We start from the raw sequence: 19,023 nt of genomic DNA on the forward strand, positions 1-19,023 counted from the left end.
CCTTACTAAATCCTCCAATCTCTAAGCCACTTGAATTGAAACTCTCATAAGGACGACCTATTTTTTTTTTTTTCTTTTTTTTTTTATCAAAAACGAAGAAAAGTATATTAATAGAGGAAAAGATACAAGAGAAAGAGAGGAAACCAAGAGAAGGATGAGAGGTCTTTCCCACAAAACAAAAACTGAACAAAAGAGAAAACACCCAACTAAAGAAAACTAAAAACACAGAAAAACCCCAACACTCTCAAACTTTTGAAGCGTAAACCGCAGTCCAGTTGAGTTGTAAAACACTTAGAGGAACTCCTCCAAAAGCTACAGTACAAGAGGCCCAAAAAGAGGAATAGAACAGAATCAAGTCCCATAACATCTCTTCCGTTCTCCCCTTATCCTCAAAGATCCTATTGTTTCTCTCTTGCCATACCATCCATAACAAAGTAAGACAAGCGATTTGCCAAAGTGTCTTGCCTCTTAATGAGTTCCCCAAACCTTTAAAACCAATAACCAACATGTCCTCAATACTCCTTGGAGGAACCCAAGCCAACCCTACTAGTTTGAACAACTTGTGCCAAAGTCCAATGGTAACAAGGCAATGAAGAAAAAGGTGGTCTATCGATTCTCCATTTCCTTTGCAAAGAATGCACCATTGAGGACACAGGGATTTGTAAGGTCTTCTCAATTGCAACTTATCATTGGTGTTTACCTTCCCATGTGCTACTAACCAAGCGAGGGCCTTAACCTTTGAGGGGGCTTTTGAACTCCACAAGAACTTGGCCGGAAGGAACAAGATAGGATTTGAGACTTTTGACAAGGTCAAGAAAAAAGAGTTCACTGAAAACAGGCTTGAAGATGACAAAGACCACACTCTTGAATCTGCCAAAGAAGGAGACAAAAGCACTGAACTAAGGGAGGACATTAAACTCTGAAGGAGATCAATTTCTAAATCAGTAAGATTGCGGCGAAAATTAAAATTCCAAGAGAGTGGAAAGGAATTGCTAAGGACATTTGAGACAGTGAGGTTTTTCACAGAAATAACTCTATAAAGACCAACAAATTGAGAGCACAAAATTTCGTTACCCCACCAATGATCTTCCCAAAAACGAATTCTCTCCCCATTCCCCACCACTAAGCGGACAAAAGGGGAAAAATCCTGGAAAACTTGAGCAATAGCCTTCCAAGGACATCTGTGTGACTATCTATCCACCATGTTGGCATCCCATCCATTAGGATGTGTCCCATAAATACTCACAATAACCTTATACCAAACACCACTCCTTTCTGTAGGGAACCTCCAAAGCCATTTCCCTAAGAGAGCAATGTTTCTTAGAGAAGTCTTCCCAAAACCCAAACCTCCAACTCCTTTAGTGTACTAACAACATCCCATCTGATAAGATGATCTTTCTTCCCTTCCCTCGCCCCAGACCAAAGAAAATCCCTTTGCAGCTTCTCAATCTTTGAGGCTATTGATGCTGGGATTTTGAAGAGGGAGAGGAAGTAGCTAGGGATGTGAGACAAACTTGACTGAATTAAAGTAATCCTCCCTCCCAGAGACAAAAAGGCCTTTTTCCAACCATCCAACCTCCTCGAAATTCTCTCAACCACTGAATCCCAAAAACCTATTGTCTTTGGGTTCCCTCCCAATGGAAGGCCTAAATAAGACAAAGGTCACTCTGACACTCTGCAATCAAAAACCGAGGCTAAACTAGACAACAACTCCTGCCCAGTTTTAATACCTAAAATGGTGCTTTTTTCTAAGTTGATTTTTAAACCTGATACTTGCCCAAAAACCAAAAGGATAATCTTGAGGTTTTGAAGATGTTCCAGAAAGGATTTAGAGAAAAAGATGATGTCATCTGCAAACTGTAACAAAGACACTCTAGTCCTATCCCTCCCCACAAAGAAACCCTCAGTTAGCCCAGTTTCCTCTGCTCTGATCATCAACCTACTTAGAACATCTGCTACTAAAGTAAAAAGGAAAGGAGAGAGGAGGTCTCCTTGTCTCAAACCTCTAGAGGCCTTAACCCAACCCTTTGCATTCCCATTAACTAGGATTGCAAAACTCGATGAAGACAAACATCCCCTTATTCAAGATCTCCATTTCGGGCTGAACCCCTTCCTTTCTAGCACATGATCTAAAAAGCCCCCATCCACATGATCAGGCCTTCTCAAAATCGATTTTGAAGACTACCCCTTCCTCCCCTGACCTTCTTTTCTCATCCACCACTTCATTGGCTATCAACACAGCATCCAAAATGTGTCTCCCTTCAACAAAGGCTCCTTGAGAGCCAGAGATTTTTTCATGGAGGACTTTGCATAAACACCCTGATAAGACCTTAGCAATTATCTTATATAAACTTGTAACCAAGCTGATAGGTCTATAATATGAGATTTTAAAAGTTTGGCTTTTCTTAGGCACCATAGCAATGAAGGTCGCATTTGTACTTTAATTTATTATCCCATTGGTGTGGAACTCAAGAAACACCCTTATAAGATCCTCTTTGATCGCATCCCAACACTCATGATATACTGCAATAGTAAAACCATCAAGACTAGGGGCCTTTTCCTTATTCAATTGGAAAACTGTCATACGTACCTCCTCTTCAAAAAAAGGCCTGTCCAGCCAAACCGCACTCTCTCCATGAATAGGGACCCAATCTACTCCTTCAACCCTCCAAGAAGCACCTTTGGGTTTAGAATAGAGTTTCCCAAAGAAATTTACAATCTCCTCAGAGATAACCTCAATGTTGGTTAGAGTCACCCCCCTCTCAAAAATCAGAGACTTAATGAACTTCCTGCTTTGCCTTCCATTGGCCATTCTGTGAAAGAACTTAGAATTGCAATCCCCTTCTTTAATCCACTTGACCCTAGATTTTTGTCTCCAATGAACCTCTTCCTTTAATAACAAATCCTCTAACTCCCTTCTTCGTAAGGTCCTTTCTGATACCAAATCAAGATTCAAATTCCCTTCTTGTTCAATTAGATCAATTCTATCTAAGTCCGAAAGAATGAGTTTTTTCCTCTCTCTTAAATCTCCAAAGGTCACTTTATTCCAATCTTTCAACTTTGATTTAACAAACTTTAATTTCTTCATGAACTTGTGACCTTCCCAACCTTTAACAGTACACTCTTGCCACTAATCACTAAACTTCTCCTTAAACTCAGGATGGAGCAACCACATATTTTCAAACCTGAAAGGAGTCGGACCCCATTTTAAAGGATTAGTTTCCAAGCAAATTGGGCTATGATCTGAGGTCCACCTAGGAAGTGCCTCTTGAAGACTTTGAGAGGAAAAAGAATCTCACTCAGAAGAAAACAAGAACCTATCCAACCTCTTGCAAATTCAACTATTTAGCCCAATTCTATTATGTCAAACAATAAAGAACTGTTGGCAAGGGGAGAATAACTACAAACAAAACCTTAAATTGAGTTTTGTGTCTACACAAGGAGAAATCATCCAGGTAATCCAAAAAGTCATACTCTTGTCACCATCCAAAAGTCAAAACCAATCATAAGGACCCAATGTCAGCACCCATACCCTTACTTGGAAAATAAAGCCACTAAGGGCCTCATGGGTGAACGCCTTGCACCCATGAGGAAAAACCTTGAGGAAAGAGGCAAGGTGGTGGAGAGTTTATGGCATTAGAAAGGCAAGTGTTGTAACACTTGGGCGGGTGTGAAGTGTCGCGCACAAGTCACATGCAAGGGTAGCACGCATAGGCCACACACACAAGGTGCACATAGAGTAGTCACACACATGGGTGGTGTGCACTCACTCATAACAAGTTGCGCAAATGGGCAATGCACATAGGCCGCACAGACGAGGGGCACACATAGCAAGCAGTGCACATGAGGCGCGTGCACAAGTGGCATGAGGGTTAGGAATTTCTAGATTTTTCTAATTATTTAACAAATCCATAATTCTACTTCTAGGATAGGTGATGTCTCCTCCAGAAACATCTAAAAGAACCCGAAAAGGGAGGGAAGGGGGTGTAGGTGACCCAACGTAGCATGAGCATGGCCACACCAAGGGGCCTCAATGTAAGGCATCCAACACAAGCAAAGAACATAGGGCAAGCCTTGTTGACACCCGCACATCATGACATGTGGTGGTGTGCAACCCGTGATCACAACGGCACAGGGTGTAATGCGAACTCCTCTCTTAACAGTGGCATAAGGGAGCAATGCCTTGTGCGGCACAAATTGAAGAGCCATGGGCTCAATACCCCATGGCCTATTGCTTGGATGTGGCATGAGGATGTAGCAACAACAAAGCCGACTCAAGGCATGATTCAAGATGTTATGTACATGGGCGCAATGTCTTGTGCACAAATGAGGAGTCATGGGTGCAATGCCATGACTCGTTGCACCAAGAGAGGATGAGATATGGTATGGTGCCATCACAGCGACCAGAAGGTGTGAGGCATGGGCTTTAGACATGAGCAAGGGGTGGTAGTGACCCTTGCCAAAGCACGTAGCCATGGGCAACGAGCCAGGGTGTGATGCAACCCATGGGTGCAACAACATGGGCGTGGGCATGGAATAAAGACAATTGGTTGCCTCGGCATGGATGAGAGTCAAACATGCAAATCAAGAGAAGGCTTGGCACACATACGAGCAACTTATATAGGCGCATGCGGCAACAACACATAGAGTTCAACTCGAAGTGGGATTACAAGTCGGGCATGAATAAGAGTCTTGATTCCTATTGTAATTGTAGTCTAAGTTGGACTAGGATTTCTAGTCCAAGTGGGAGTGGCTGGTGCCATAATTTATCAGCAAGAGTCCAAGTAGAACTAGGATGTATACTCCCAGTCTAACAAGGAATGGGTGGCGCCGCTCTATAAATAGGGAGGACTAAAGAGCCTCCTAAGAAGGATTTAGAAATAAAGAGTTGAGGAGTAAGCATTAATTCACCAGTGCTATTGTGGGAGTCTTTCTGAAGTCGTGTCTTGTATTCTTATTCAATGAGGTAATAAAATACAAGTTAGGGTCGGTGCCCTATAACCTCTCATGGGTATTTTGTGGGTTTTGTGCTTCAATCTCGTGTGGTTTCTACGAAGGCTAGCTTAGAGGGGTTCTAAGCGCTACACAATCGTGAAAAATCATATGAGAGATTTCATGCCTATGACGGTATCAAAGCTACACTGCAATGCTAGGGAGAAACGTCAATGCATTTGAAGCATTACGAGAGCAACTTGCATGCCTTGAGGCATATGTGGGAGATGAACCTTAAGATGCAGATATCATGTTTTTTGGAAGAATGATGGAAATCTACACTAAACCTAGTGTTCAACGAGGTATACTAGAAAGCTGCAATAAGGTGTTGGAAGATCAAGTTGCAACCTTAATAACTATATTGGAAGAGTTTAAGGGCAAAATCAAGTCCCTTAAGGGGGGAGATTTGATACTGAAGCAGATTGTTGTTTAGGGAACACATGTTGCTTCAGAATCTGCCTCATCTAAGGTGCGAGTTCCTGAAAACCCTTCAACGGGGTGCAAAACACTAAGGATTTGGAGAATTTGCTCTAGGATATGGAGCAATATTTTGATGTTGAACGTATTCCTCCAAAAGAGCAAGTGATCCTCATTACCATGTTTGTCTCTAAAGATGCAAATTTATGGTGGCACACTCGATTGAATGATGATGTTGAGTCAGGAAGGCCAAGAATCAACACGTCGGAGACCCTTAAAAGGGAGTTGAAGGATCAATTCCTTCCCAAAACTATGGATTGGATGGCATTAGAGTCTCTTAAAAGGTTAAAACATACAGAAACTATTAGAGACTATGTCAAGGAGTTCACCTCCTTGATCCTCAACATGAAAGACATGCCAAAAGTTGATAAGTTGTTCAAGTTCATCTCTAGGCTGCAAGGATGGACCCAAACATAGTTGAGGCACTGCCTAATCGATTATCAGTTGGATGCTTCGTCTTCTACAAGTCAGAAGGGGAAGGGGTTGCAGCAGCAGTAGCAAAGACAAGGCAAAGAAGGGGAATCCAAAGCCTCCAAGAAGAAGAGAGGCAAGAAGGGAAACAAGGATGATACAGTTCCAGGCCAAGTGACAAAGAAGTCCACCATGATTCCAACAACCAAGGTAATGGGTTGTTTTATTTGCAATGGTCTACACCAGGCCAAAGATTGTCCCAAGAAGGAAAAGTTATATGCCTTGGTGACAGAAGAGGAAAGTGAAGATGGTGAATCAAAAGTCACTTCACGAATGAACCTCTTCAAATATTGAATGCAATTCAAATAAAGCAAACCCATAAAGGGTTCATGCACATGGAGATCGAGATGGGTGGTCAGAAAGTGGTGTCCTTAGTGGATGGTGGAGCAACCCACAATTTTGTTGCGACTAGAGACGCAACAAGGTTTTGTGCAAGGATGATTGCAAGTTGAAGGTCTGAATAGTGAAGCATAGGAAACACAAGGCTTGGTTAAGGACATGGCTATTCAGATGGGTGGATAGAACGGTATGGTTAATCTACTCAATACCCCTTTAGATGACTTTGACTTAATTTTAGGGAATGAGTTCTACGTGAAGGCAAAAGTGATGGTGTTGTCACACTTGAATGGATTGCTTTTCAAGGATGAAACTCAACCTTGCTTTGTGTGGGGATTTAATAAGGTGTCAAAGAGGGGTAAGTCATCCAAAGAGAGTAGGCTCTCTACTATTCAAGTGGAGAAGGGATCGGAAAAGGGTCAGAGGACCTATGTTGTCGCATGAATGGGAAGCAAATCAAATTGTGTTAAGGGAATTCCTTATGTTGTTCTACAAGAGGTGCAAAAATCCACTAATGTGAGGCCCAATGACCAGCAAGTTGAGATAGTGCAAGGAGCACAAGAGTCCCACAAAGGGATTTCCAAGCCGATGGAAAGCTTTGCTTGGAATGGAAGTTCCAGATCTAAGAGGAATTAGGAACATGAGAAGAGTATCCAAGGATATGAAAGTAGCTTAAGTTGATGAGGGCGTAGACTCCTTCAGGTGGGGGTGGGTTTGTCAGCACCCTTACCCTTACCCGGACACTAAAGCAACTAAGGGCCTTATAGGTGAACACCTTGCACCCATGGGGAAAACTAAGCAAAGGGACAAGGTAGTGGAGTGTTTGTGGCATCAGAAAGGCAAGTATTGTAGCGCTTAGGTTGGTACAAGGTGCCACACATGGGCTGCACACATAGCCACATGCACCGGGTGCATGCACAATAGCTGCGCGCATGGGGCGCACATGCAAGCACAGCAGGTTGAATGCATGGGCAACGCATATAGGCCACAGGGCACAGGATGTGCGCACAGCAAGTTGCGTGCATAGGGCACGCACACAACAAGTCATGCACATGGGGCACACTCATAAGCGGCATAAAGGTTGAGAATTTCTAGATTTTTCTAATTATTTAATAAATCCATTATTGTTCCTCAAGCATAGGTAATGTCTCCTCCAGAAATATCATAAACATTTAAAATGGCCCAAAATGCTCTATAAGAATGGGTAGGGAGGGGGGTGGGGGGAGTAACTGCCTCAAGGTGGCATGGACATGGCCAAACTAGAGGACCTTGATGCAAGGCCTCCAACACAAGCAAGACACATAAGGCAAGCCTTATTGGCACCCACACATGGGCTCCACGACATATGGTGGTGGGAAACTCGTGGTGGCAATGGCACGAGGCATGATGTGAACTCCCCTCCCGACAATGGCATAAGGGCACAATGCCTTGTGTGAGACGACTTGAAGAGCCATGGGTGCAATGTCATGGTTTGTTGCTTAGATGCAGCATGGGGATGTAGCAACAACAAAGCTGACTCAAGACATGATGCAAGATGCTACGCACAAGGGTACAAGGCCATGACTCGTTGCTACATCAAGAAAGGATGAGATATGGTATGGTGCCATCATAGAAACAAGGTTGTGTGAGGCATGGGCTTCAGACATGAGTAAGGGGTGGTAGTGACCCTTGCCAAAGCACGCAACCATGGGCAAGGAGCCAAGGTTTACTGCAACCCATGGGCACAACGACATGGGGCGTGGGCATAGAATAAACATAGTTGTCTCAGCATGGATGAGACATAGACATGCAAACCAAGAGAGGGCTTGGCATGCACACGAGCTGCTTATATAGGTGCACGCGACAACAGCATGTAGAGTTGGACTCGAAGAGGGATTACAAGTCAAGCATGAGTAGGAGTCTTTGATTCCTATTGTAATTGCAGTCTAAGTTGGACTAAAACTCCTAGTCCAAGTAGGAGTGGTTGGTGCCATAGTCTATTAACGGGAGTTCATGTAGTGTACTCCTGATCTAACAAGGAATGGGTGGTGCCACTCTATAACTGGAGAACCTCTTAAGAGAGATGTAGAGAGATAAAGAGTTGAGTAAGCATGAATTCACCAGTGCTATTTTGGGAGTCATACTGAAGTTGTGTCTTGTATTCTTATTCAAGAGGTAATAAAATACAAGTTGAACTCAGTGCCCTATAATCTCTCTCATGGGCATTTTGTTGGTTTTGTACTTCAATCTCGTGTAGTTTCTAGGAAGGTTGGCTTAGACGGGTTCTAAGCATCGCACAGTCATGAAAGATTATACAGGAGATTTTGTTCTTATGACACCCAGCCAGGTACTGTTTTACTAAATCTCTCTTCAAATAGAAATTCTAATGTTTCCAATGACCTTGATATTCTCGTTACCCTTAGGAAAGGAACTAGATCTGGTACTATGCATCATATTTCTAAATATGCGTTATACCATAGGTTGTCTAATTCCTTTAGAGCCTTTACCACAACATATCTTTTGTGGAGATTCCAAAATTTGTACAAGATGCTAGTTGTTCCTGAGTAAAGCAATGTAGTCGTGGAAGACTCTTAAATGAAAGGAACTTGGGATTTGGTAAGTTTGCCAAGAGGAAAAATACCACTAGGATGCAAATGGGTATTTACTGTCAAGTACAAGGCTGATGGTTTGGTGGAGAAATACAAAGCTAGGTTGGTAGCCAATGGCAAACTCAAACTTATAGCATCAATTATCAAGAGACATTTGCACCAATTGCAAAGATGAATACAATCTAAGTCTAATTGACACTTGCAATCAGTCTAAATTGGTCATTACAACAATTAGATGTAAAGAATGCTTTTCTAAATGGAGAATTGGAGGAGGAAATGCAAATGGATTTGCCCCCTGGTTTTGAGCAATCATTTGGAATTGGAAAGGTGTGTAAATTAAAGAGATCTCTCTATGGGTTAAAGCAATCTCTAAGAGCATGGTTTGATCATTTCACAAAGTCTATTTGGAATCTTGGGTATACCTAAAGTCAAGCCAATCACACTATGTTCTACAAATATTCAAGTGACAATAAGATTATCATCTTGATAGTATATGTAGATTATATCATTTGAACAGATGATAACCTTATGGAATTGGAGAAATTAAATGGGGCACTTGCTAAAGAATCTAAAATCAAAGATCTTGGTCAGTTGAGATACTACCTAGGTATATAAGTTAAAAGGTCTCGAGATCGTATATTTTTTTCTCAACGAAAACATTCTCTAAACTTGCTTAAAGAAACAGGAATGTTGAGTTGTGAACCAACTGATACACCAGTTTATCCTAACAAGAAATTGGGGAAGACAGAGTTAAGCTCAAGTGTGGATAAAGGACACTATCAAAGTTTGCTAGGTAAGTAAACTGATATACTTATCTCTGGTAAAAAAAAAAAAAAATGTTGATATACTTATCACATACATGATCTTGATATAGCACTTGGGATTAGTCTGGTCAGCTAGTTCATTCATTCACCTACTGAAGAATGTTTTGAAGTCATGTATCAAGTTATAACATATCTAAAAGGAAGCCCAGGGAAAGGATTTCTATTCAACAAAAAGGAGTATATGCAGATTGAAGCATATACTGATGCTGATTGGGCAGGAGAAAACAAGGATAGAAGATCAATTTCAAGTTATTACACTTTTGTTGAAGGGAACTTGGTAACTTAGAGAAGCAAGAAACAAAATATTGTTGCTCGATGTGGTGCAAAAGCTGAGTTTCAAGTCGTTGCTCATGAAATTTGTGAACTCATTTAGTTGAAGAGGATATTAGAAGAATTGAGAGTTCCTTATGAGAAACCTATGAAATTATACTATGATAATAAGGCAGTGATTAACGTAACCCACAATCCAATTCAATACGATAGAACTAAGCATGTTGAAGTGGACTATCATTTCATTAAGGAAAAACTTGGGGAAGGTTTAGCATGTATGCCATATGTTCTTACAAAAAAATTGCTAGCAAATGTCCTGACTAAAGACCTTCAAAAGTAGTTGTTTGAAGTTCTAGTAAGCAAACTGGAAATGTTAAAACATTATCGAACCAGCTTGAGGGGGAGTATGGAAAATTATAAGCTGAAAATATGAGGGTGATTTGATTTTATGCTATAAATGGGATGTTATATGTTCTGATTTAGTGGAGTAAATGGGATGTTATGATCTGATTTAATGGAGTCAATGTTTTTAAATTTAGGATCATCTACTATTTTTATATTTTTCAAGGTAATGATTATTCATACAGTTGTATCCTTTTATTCTTTTCCTTTTTCATGTACTCAAGAGCAGTCATATATATATTGTAATCCTAAACTTTAAGGAAAAAAATGAACAATTTTTTCTCTAAACTTTTAGTGAACCACCACACTCCATTGTGGCAAAACAACCTTGTTGATTCATTTTTAATGGTTTCAATTGAGCTTCCTTGTCCCTCAACATTCCTCTTGATTCCCTCATCACTTGTTTTTATGGAAACCATGGCAAAACTTGTGTGGGTTGTGAGTCTACCATAACACCTATTCGGCTTTCTTTGGCTCGACTTATTGAGAAAACCCCATGCAATGAGGGTAGAGTTTCCTTCCCAAAACTTGCACTCAAACTTAGTCCAACTCAACATTAAGTCCTACAAGAAAGTTAAAAATCCTTTCCCTTTCTACAAGCTTTAGTAACATGGCAGCATCTTCACTACTCTTCATTTTAAAATTTTGTAATAGTCAAATTCAAGCCAAAGTCCTTTCATGGCATTATGGTATTCAGTGACCAAAAAGGTACCTTGTTTAGTTGTGATTTTGTTTTAATTTTATAAAGGTTGCATCTTGCGGAGTAGGTCTAGTGGACTGTTTCTTAGATCTCTCTCACTGTTGTCAGCAACACCAAATTCCATAACTAAGATGATCATGAAATCTTCTTCATCCTATTCAACAAATGTAGGATCATTCTGAGCAAGTCTAGTTCCCATCAAATGGCTTAATCTCCCATTTCCTTTCAAAAAAAGTCTTCACCACTTATGACCACAATAGGTAGTTTCTGCAATTTTCAATCAATATGATGATTGAATATTCTGCAACTCCTTTTTGGCGAGTATTGTTCCACCTCTCCAAATTGATTTTAGGTTGACTTCATATGTTTCGAGCATGGCTAAATAATGGGAAGGATTGAATAATGGACAATTAAAAGGGATTTTTTAGAGAGTTGAATTTTTCAAAAAATAAAATAAAAAATAAAAAATAATGAGAAGATATGTTGTAGGGTTTTTCAGAACTTTTTCCAAGAGAACAAGAGTTTTAATACCATGAGGCAATGTTTGGTTGCCCGGATATAGCATGGGATAGGATAAGAGGGGATATTATATCATATCCCATGTTTGGTTGGTGATGGGATAAGATAAGTTATTCCATCACTTATCCTATCCTATGTTCAACCAAACATGGCATAGGACAAGTGATAGGATATATTATCCACCCTCTCTTTTTTTATCTCTTTCACATGGGATATGTTAATCTCATGGTAAGATATGAGATACATATATCCCATGTATAACAAATTTATTTGTGATCAATTTTTTTTTTTTTTTAATATACTCATTTTACAAAATAATTTTTTTTATTATAAATTAAATTTATGATTAAAAAAGAAAAACTAAAAAATATTTATAAAATAATATTAATATTTGATATATAAATTATTTTTATATATTAAGTAACATAACATAAAAAATTTATTTGTAAAGTTTAAATATTTTAATCATGAATATTGTTAAGCATAACAAAATTTTCATTTTTTTAAATAAAAAATATTTCAATGTGATATAATTTTTATTTTAAACATTAAAAATAATATATCTTTCATATTATTTTTTGTTCATTTCACAAATTAAATATAAATATAATATAATATAGCATATCCAATGGGATATGCTACCTTAAAATATCATGTTCATAGGATATGTATATCCAAGGATATCATATCCCATTGGAAATCATATCCTAGGATATGCATATCCTATCCAATGGGATATAATATCCTAGGATATACATGTCCTATCCTATCATATCCCGCCAACCAAACGTAGCCTAAGGGAAAATATGATTTCTTGTTATTATGAATAATATACACAAAGGGAATACATATACAAAGCAACTAAAGACTACTTAAGGAGAGTTTGACAATCCTATCTATCCTCATATATCAGGTGACAGCCCAACTAATCACGTTTAGGACATTGTCACAATTAGGAAACTATAAGTTTTCCAAAATCTCTAAGTTGTACATTGATTTCTAAATGTTATAGAATCACACAGATTCTCCAGCAGCACTTGCCTAACTTGAACCTTAATGTTTCAATGACCTCATGCACCTCCTCATCAATTTTGTACAGAACCACACATCTACAATTTACTTCAGTAGGATATTGGTTCAATCCATAAACCGCAGCCTTGACATTTCTAGTCATGGTTTGTCTTAGTTGATTTTAAGGCATGACTGTGCAATTTCTTTTTCTTTCCCCAATGTCCTTTTCTTCTTGTTCTTATTGTTCCTTTTTCTCTTCTATTTCCACATTTTGTGTGACACTTTTCATAAACAACAGGGCTCTGCTTCCTTTATTTTTTGAACCTAAAAACCCTACTTTCTTACAAGCCTATCCACAACCTTAAATTAGTTGCTTTCAGAAATCCTAGCACTTTGTTCCCTGAAATTCCGGCAAATATGTTCTTTCAAAATCTTCTGGTAAACCCTTACAACTAGTTTACATCTTCAAATCAAAACATTTCCAAGACCTCAGCACACCATTAATAGGTTGTACACAGCATTATTGAAGGTTAAAGTGTTATCCTCCATGCAAAACATGCATGGCATGTTCTATTTCCTAGTTTACTCAAAAAAATCTTAAGAATTTTTCCACATTTTACAAACAAAGATGTTATCAACTTCTCTAGTATTAACTAATGTTTGCTTTCTTTCTTTCTTTCTCTTTTCCTAAATATAAGTTTGTGCACTTTCTTTCACTTTTCCTAACTAGATGTTGTGTGCATTATTTAAGATGCACAGATTATTTACTTTTTGCAGTGCTACAATCGTCTACTTTTGCAGTGCTACACTGATCTAAGTTTTGCAGTGTTATAATGATCTACTTTTGCATGTACATATATTTACTCATAAGCACTTATAACACCAAAAATTACATACTTGTTTGCAGTGCTATAATTGTCTGATGTGGCATTAGAATCTCTACACAATCACTCAATTTTACAACAGATCTACATATTCTACAAAGACATCAGTGTGTCAGAGTCATTACGTATCCAAAACACCATTGCCAGAAACCATAACAGACCAAGAAAGATTCAAGGAAAAGCATGAAAATGTCACTTCCACAGCCTTGCCCAGGTAACAAAAGACCAAGCTATGATTACATGGCCAAATCAGACTTCATTATAGGGCAATTTGAAAAGTCCTGAATCTAAAGAAAAGACATGAAACCAGAATAATATCATTGAGATAATTAAAATTGATGCCTCCACTAGATAAGAAAAGAGCAATGCTGGAAAAAAAATATATATGAAGAGAATATGATATATATATGTATGTTTGTGTGTGTGTGTGTGTGTGTGTATTGAGACCTGGATCAGACCCTTCAGCATCTGAAACATTATTTTTTCTTTCCATCAAAGCCTCCTCTTCAAATCGTTCGCGTCCCTCAAGTAAGAGGCTGAGATACTTGTACATATTACTTTGAATCATAAGTTTGATATTCTGAAGCTCTTGTGGAGTGAACTTGTTTCCATATAAAAACTTTGCCTGCTCCACATAAAGAAGAAAAGATATGTCATCTAGTAAAAAACAGAAACATTTTCAGGGGCCCCCGCTGGCCCCCTGCCCCCAAAAGAAAAAATAAATAAATAAATAAAAGCCCTCTGCTGATGTGAAAATTTAAACGATTACACATCAGAACCAGAAGAACCTTCCATTTGAAAGTGAAGATACCTAACCACTAAACCAAGCAGCATATGCTATAAAGTTAATAAAATTATATATGGAGTTAACAAGCTTCTAGAAATTCAACTCAGATTTACAAATACCAAAATGCAGTTCTCCACCTAAACAGCCATTGAATTCAAGAAAAGATCAGTAATTATATGAAAGCCAAATAGAAGATAAACTACATCTATTTTAACTATAGGAGACAACAATTTCTGACTGCCACTTTATATATATATATTAAATATAAGCCCAAATTTAAGAGTACTGGGATATAGAAATAGAAAATTGATTTACCTGTTGTATTGATAGCATTAGTGAAACCTTAAAGTTGGCTTTTAAGGAAATGAAATCGCACTAATTTCCAAACACATGGACAAGCGTCTAGACTAAACAGTAAGAGAAAAAGAAGAGAGCAGAAAATATAATGCAGTTTGAAGACATCATCAAACAATCAGACACATACATTGTACTTACACTGCAATTAAAAATACTGAACATTTGAAAATCACTCTCGTAATGCATACAAAATAGGCAACCAACATAGTAAATATATGAACTTTACCTGCTTGAAGAGAGTGCTGGTTCCAGATCCTTCCAACCCAAACAACAGAAGTTTCTGAACTCTTCCCTGCTCCAAATACTCAGGCACAGATCTACTTGAAAATGCAGTTGGATCTTCTTTTGGCCCTTGGAAAATTCCAGGTGGTACAGGCAATGAAAATAATGAACAAATGAAACGAGTGGATGCCTGCCTAGCAAAAATCACACTGAAACTGTTTAATGCTTTTTCTTTTCTTTTTTTTCTTTTTTTTTTTGGCTAGGGCACTGGAACTATTTCAAACTTGAATTTAACCGCAGTAAAGTGTTATTCAATATTCAGGGATTACAAAAGCACCTTTCCCCATATGTTTCCTTTTATGTTATTTTGACCTTCTTCTTCATAAGATCCATCATCATACAACCAAAAGTGAGTATCCCTAGGGCACTGTACATTGGCCATCTGAAAGAAAATCAACAGGAACACAAATGAAGTTCAGGGATAACAGTCAAATAATCTGCACCCCTAAAGAAGTCAAATGAAAAACCTAAATACACTTTTGATTGATTTTCAAAGTAAACACACAAAAAGACAAATAAGAATATAAGGAAAAACAAATTTAAAAGAAAAAATTAAAAGCATAAGGCATCATAAAAGTTAAGCATTAAACATTAGACTTTTTTTTTTCTTTTTTGGTGATCAAAAAAAAATGTATTAGATATGGACAAAGAAATACAGAAGAAGGATGAGGAATCCTCCCAAAATACAAAAAACTAAGCAAAAAGTATGTTTGAAACCTCTAAAAAACTAAGTACACCAATACATTAACATGGTACCACGTGGGAATATACAAAAAACAACTCAATGAGAGAAATGCTCAACGAGAGGAATGCTCCTCTCCTTGCTACCCCAAACCTTTTGGTCTACATATCGAATACCAATCGATCTGGATCACAATGCGAGTAATGCCCTTTAAACATTGTGGAGAAAGAAGTTCAAAAGGAGGAGTAGAAATGAATGAGATCCCAAAGAGTTTGTAAATTCCTCGTCTTGTCCTCAATTAACATGAGACAAGCAGTTTGCAAGATTAAATTGCATCGCTGCTATGTTTTGTGAACTTTTTATAAACCACTCAAAGTTTGAAAAAAAATTATTTTACAACTTCTAAATTTTAGAGTGATAGATCAATAAAGAAACTCATATTCAACCATCAATATGTCACAGTTTGTGTAATGACAAATCAGTGCAAAGAAAATATAATGAGGATGAATCTCTAAGATATACATCAAGAAAGGGAATTCATATTAGTTGCAATTAAAGTAGGATTAATATTACTTAGAATTAAATTAGGATTAATATAGTTGGAATTAAATTAATTAGTATTAGTTGGAAGTAAAGTAAGATTAATATTTGTTAGAGTCAAATTAGGACTAGCTAATTAGGTTATAAGATAATTAGAATTAGAGTCATAATAAGTTATTAGAATCCTAGTAGACTTTGAATGTTATAATAAGAATTAGAATCATGATAGGTTATTAGAATCTTAGTAGACTTTGGATTTCTTAAAGGAGTCTATAGATAAGGCTAATCAATGTAAATCAAAGAATGAATTGATTGATATTAATATATTATATTTTCTTCATGCAAGTGTTGCAATCCTCAATAGTGAGACTCCATTGATTTTCTTCTAGGTGAGACTCCTAGAAGGCCTTAGTGAGAGTCTAGAGACTACTCTTTTTTTAGTTAGTTTAAATTTGTGTTATTTAATATAAGATCATATTAGATTTGTTTGTTAAGCAACTATCTTATCTAATCAGGTTGCTTATTTTTAAATTTATTGTTCTATTCCTAGATTTCAGGTCAACCAAGAGGCTATCTCTGACTTCTGTTTTACATATGTTGTAACTCTATAAACTAGAGTTTGATGCAGTGAAAAAACAAGGTCGAATAAAATAAATAAATAAATAAATTCAACTCAATATGGTATCAGAGCACTCTCTGATTTTCTAAAAAAAGGTTATTATCCATGGTTAAAATAGCAATGACTGGCCATGCTCATGATGGAACCTCTAGAGTATCCTCTGAGACAATTGCCCAACCATCCAACTCTGTTTCTACCAGCAATATTGTTGAATCTCACACCCTGCAGATTACCCAACATAAATTAAATGGGACCAATTATTTGGATTGGTCCCAATATGTCCTTCTCGCTATTCACAACAAGGGATGACTAGGCTACTTAACAGGGGAAATTCAAAAACCAGCAGCAACTGAACAGGGTTATCTCACATGGGAATCCGAGAATTCCATGGTGATGACTTGGCTGGTAAACTCGATGGAACCTAAAATAGGGTGGAATTATCTCTCTTACAAGACAGCAAAAGAGATTTGGGACACTACCAAGGTTATGTACTCAGATCTTGGCAATGTTTCTCAACTCTTTGAACCACAGTTTGAACTCAAGGAGAAGAAGCAAGGTGATTCCACAGTGACAGATTATTACAATACCTTGATTGGTTTGTGGCAGGAGTTGGATTTATTTAATGATAACACTGGGGCTTGCCTTGATTATAGCATTAAAATATACCAAGAAACTGGAGAAAGAAAGGTTGTTTGCTTTTCTCCTTGGTCTTAACAAAGACCTAGATGAGGTATGTGGATGTATTTTGGGAACAAAACCCTTGCCAGGGATTCAAGATGCCTTTGCTGAAGTTAGACGGGAAGAAAGTAGAAGGCAAGAAATGCTCAAAACCTCTAAGGATCCATCAGCCGAATTCTTGCTTCAAAACTCTGCTCTTGTCACAAAACGTAGTGGTTCAGCCTCTGGAGAGCAGCATCCAAATTATGAAGAGCAGCGGCAAAATTCTGGTGAGCAGCATTCGACTCCTGACCAGCATGGAGGTCGACGAAATAATCATGTATGGTGTGATCATTGTCAGCGATCTAATCATAGTTGAGAAAATTGTTGGAAATTACATGGGAAACCAACAAATTGCCAACCAAGAAAGCAAGGTGATGGACGAGGATACCAGGCCACAGTAGAGGACAACAAGCCGTAGGGACATTCTACTTTTACCACTGAGCAAATGGCAGAACTGCAACAACTTTTCATGCAGGCACAATTCCAGCAACACAATACTCAACCTAGTCCTACTCCCTCTTGTTCTATAGCCCAAAAAGGTAGCTCCTCATCTGCTCTGACCACAAAATCAGCAATTTTTGAGTCATGGATTATTGACCCTGGTGCATCCAACTACATGACGGGTAGCCATGACCTGTTTACTAATTATACACTATGCCCTAGGACTTTTAAGATTTGAATGGCTAATGGCTCCCTGTCATTTGTAGTTGGCAAAGGAACAGTATCCGTTTCACTTAATATAACACTACACTCAGTCCTCCATGTTCCTAGTCTCAATCGCAATGTGGTTTCAATTAGCAAATTAACTAGGGAGTTGCAGTGTGTGGCTAAATTTTTCACTTCTTATTGTGAGTTTCAGGATTTGCATTCGAGGAGGACGATTGGCTGTGCTAAGGAACGTGATGGTTTGTACTACTTAGAGGATCATAAACAAGTGGTGAATAAACAAGCTCAAGCTCTAAGTAGTGGATCTATTCTGATTCTCATTTCTGTTTCAGATAAGATTATGTTATGGCATAAAAGATTAGGGCATCCTAGCTTCTCTTATCTAAAAAGACTATTTCCCTCGTTATCAAAATAAAGATCTAAATTTATTTTAGTGTGAAATATGTCAATTAGCCAAGCATACATGAGTTAATTATCCCATCTGACTTTATAGAATGTCAAAACCGTTTTCAATGATTCATAGTGACATTTGGGGACCTTCAAAAGTAAATAATATCATAGGAGCTAGATGGTTTATCACCTTTATTGATGATCACACATGCCTATGTTGGGTCTACCAACTCAAGGAAAAATCTTATGCCAAGTCCACCTCCAAATTTTTTCACCAAATGATCAAAACTTAGTTTCAAACCCACATACAAATTCTACACAAATAATGGTTGTGAATACTTCAACTCTATCCTTGGGACCTACCTTAAGAATAATGGAATTGTTCATCAAAGCACTTGTGTTGGAAACCCACAACAGAATGGCATAGTTGAACGAAAAAATAGACATTTATTAGAAGTTGCCCGTGCCATAACGTTCATAAATAATGTCCCTAAGTTATTTTGGGG

At 38.0% G+C, this 19,023-nt stretch overlaps 1 protein-coding gene across 2 annotated transcripts in view; it reads right to left on the reverse strand.

Moving 5' to 3' along the window:
* LOC117904387 (extra-large guanine nucleotide-binding protein 3-like) overlaps nucleotides 1–19,023 on the reverse strand; it is a 46,261-nt gene that overhangs the window by 12,779 nt on the left and 14,459 nt on the right. For both annotated transcript variants that reach the window (XM_034816972.1, XM_034816973.1), the window contains 3 exons: nucleotides 15,178–15,282; nucleotides 14,845–15,030; nucleotides 13,922–14,099 (listed from right to left, as the gene is read on the reverse strand). In XM_034816972.1, the coding sequence (XP_034672863.1) occupies nucleotides 13,922–14,099; nucleotides 14,845–15,030; nucleotides 15,178–15,282 (469 nt within the window). The remainder of the gene's footprint in view (nucleotides 1–13,921; nucleotides 14,100–14,844; nucleotides 15,031–15,177; nucleotides 15,283–19,023) is intronic.

The sequence above is a fragment of the Vitis riparia genome, chromosome 17 (genome assembly GCF_004353265.1).
Source record: "Vitis riparia cultivar Riparia Gloire de Montpellier isolate 1030 chromosome 17, EGFV_Vit.rip_1.0, whole genome shotgun sequence".
Taxonomy (NCBI): domain Eukaryota; kingdom Viridiplantae; phylum Streptophyta; class Magnoliopsida; order Vitales; family Vitaceae; genus Vitis; species Vitis riparia.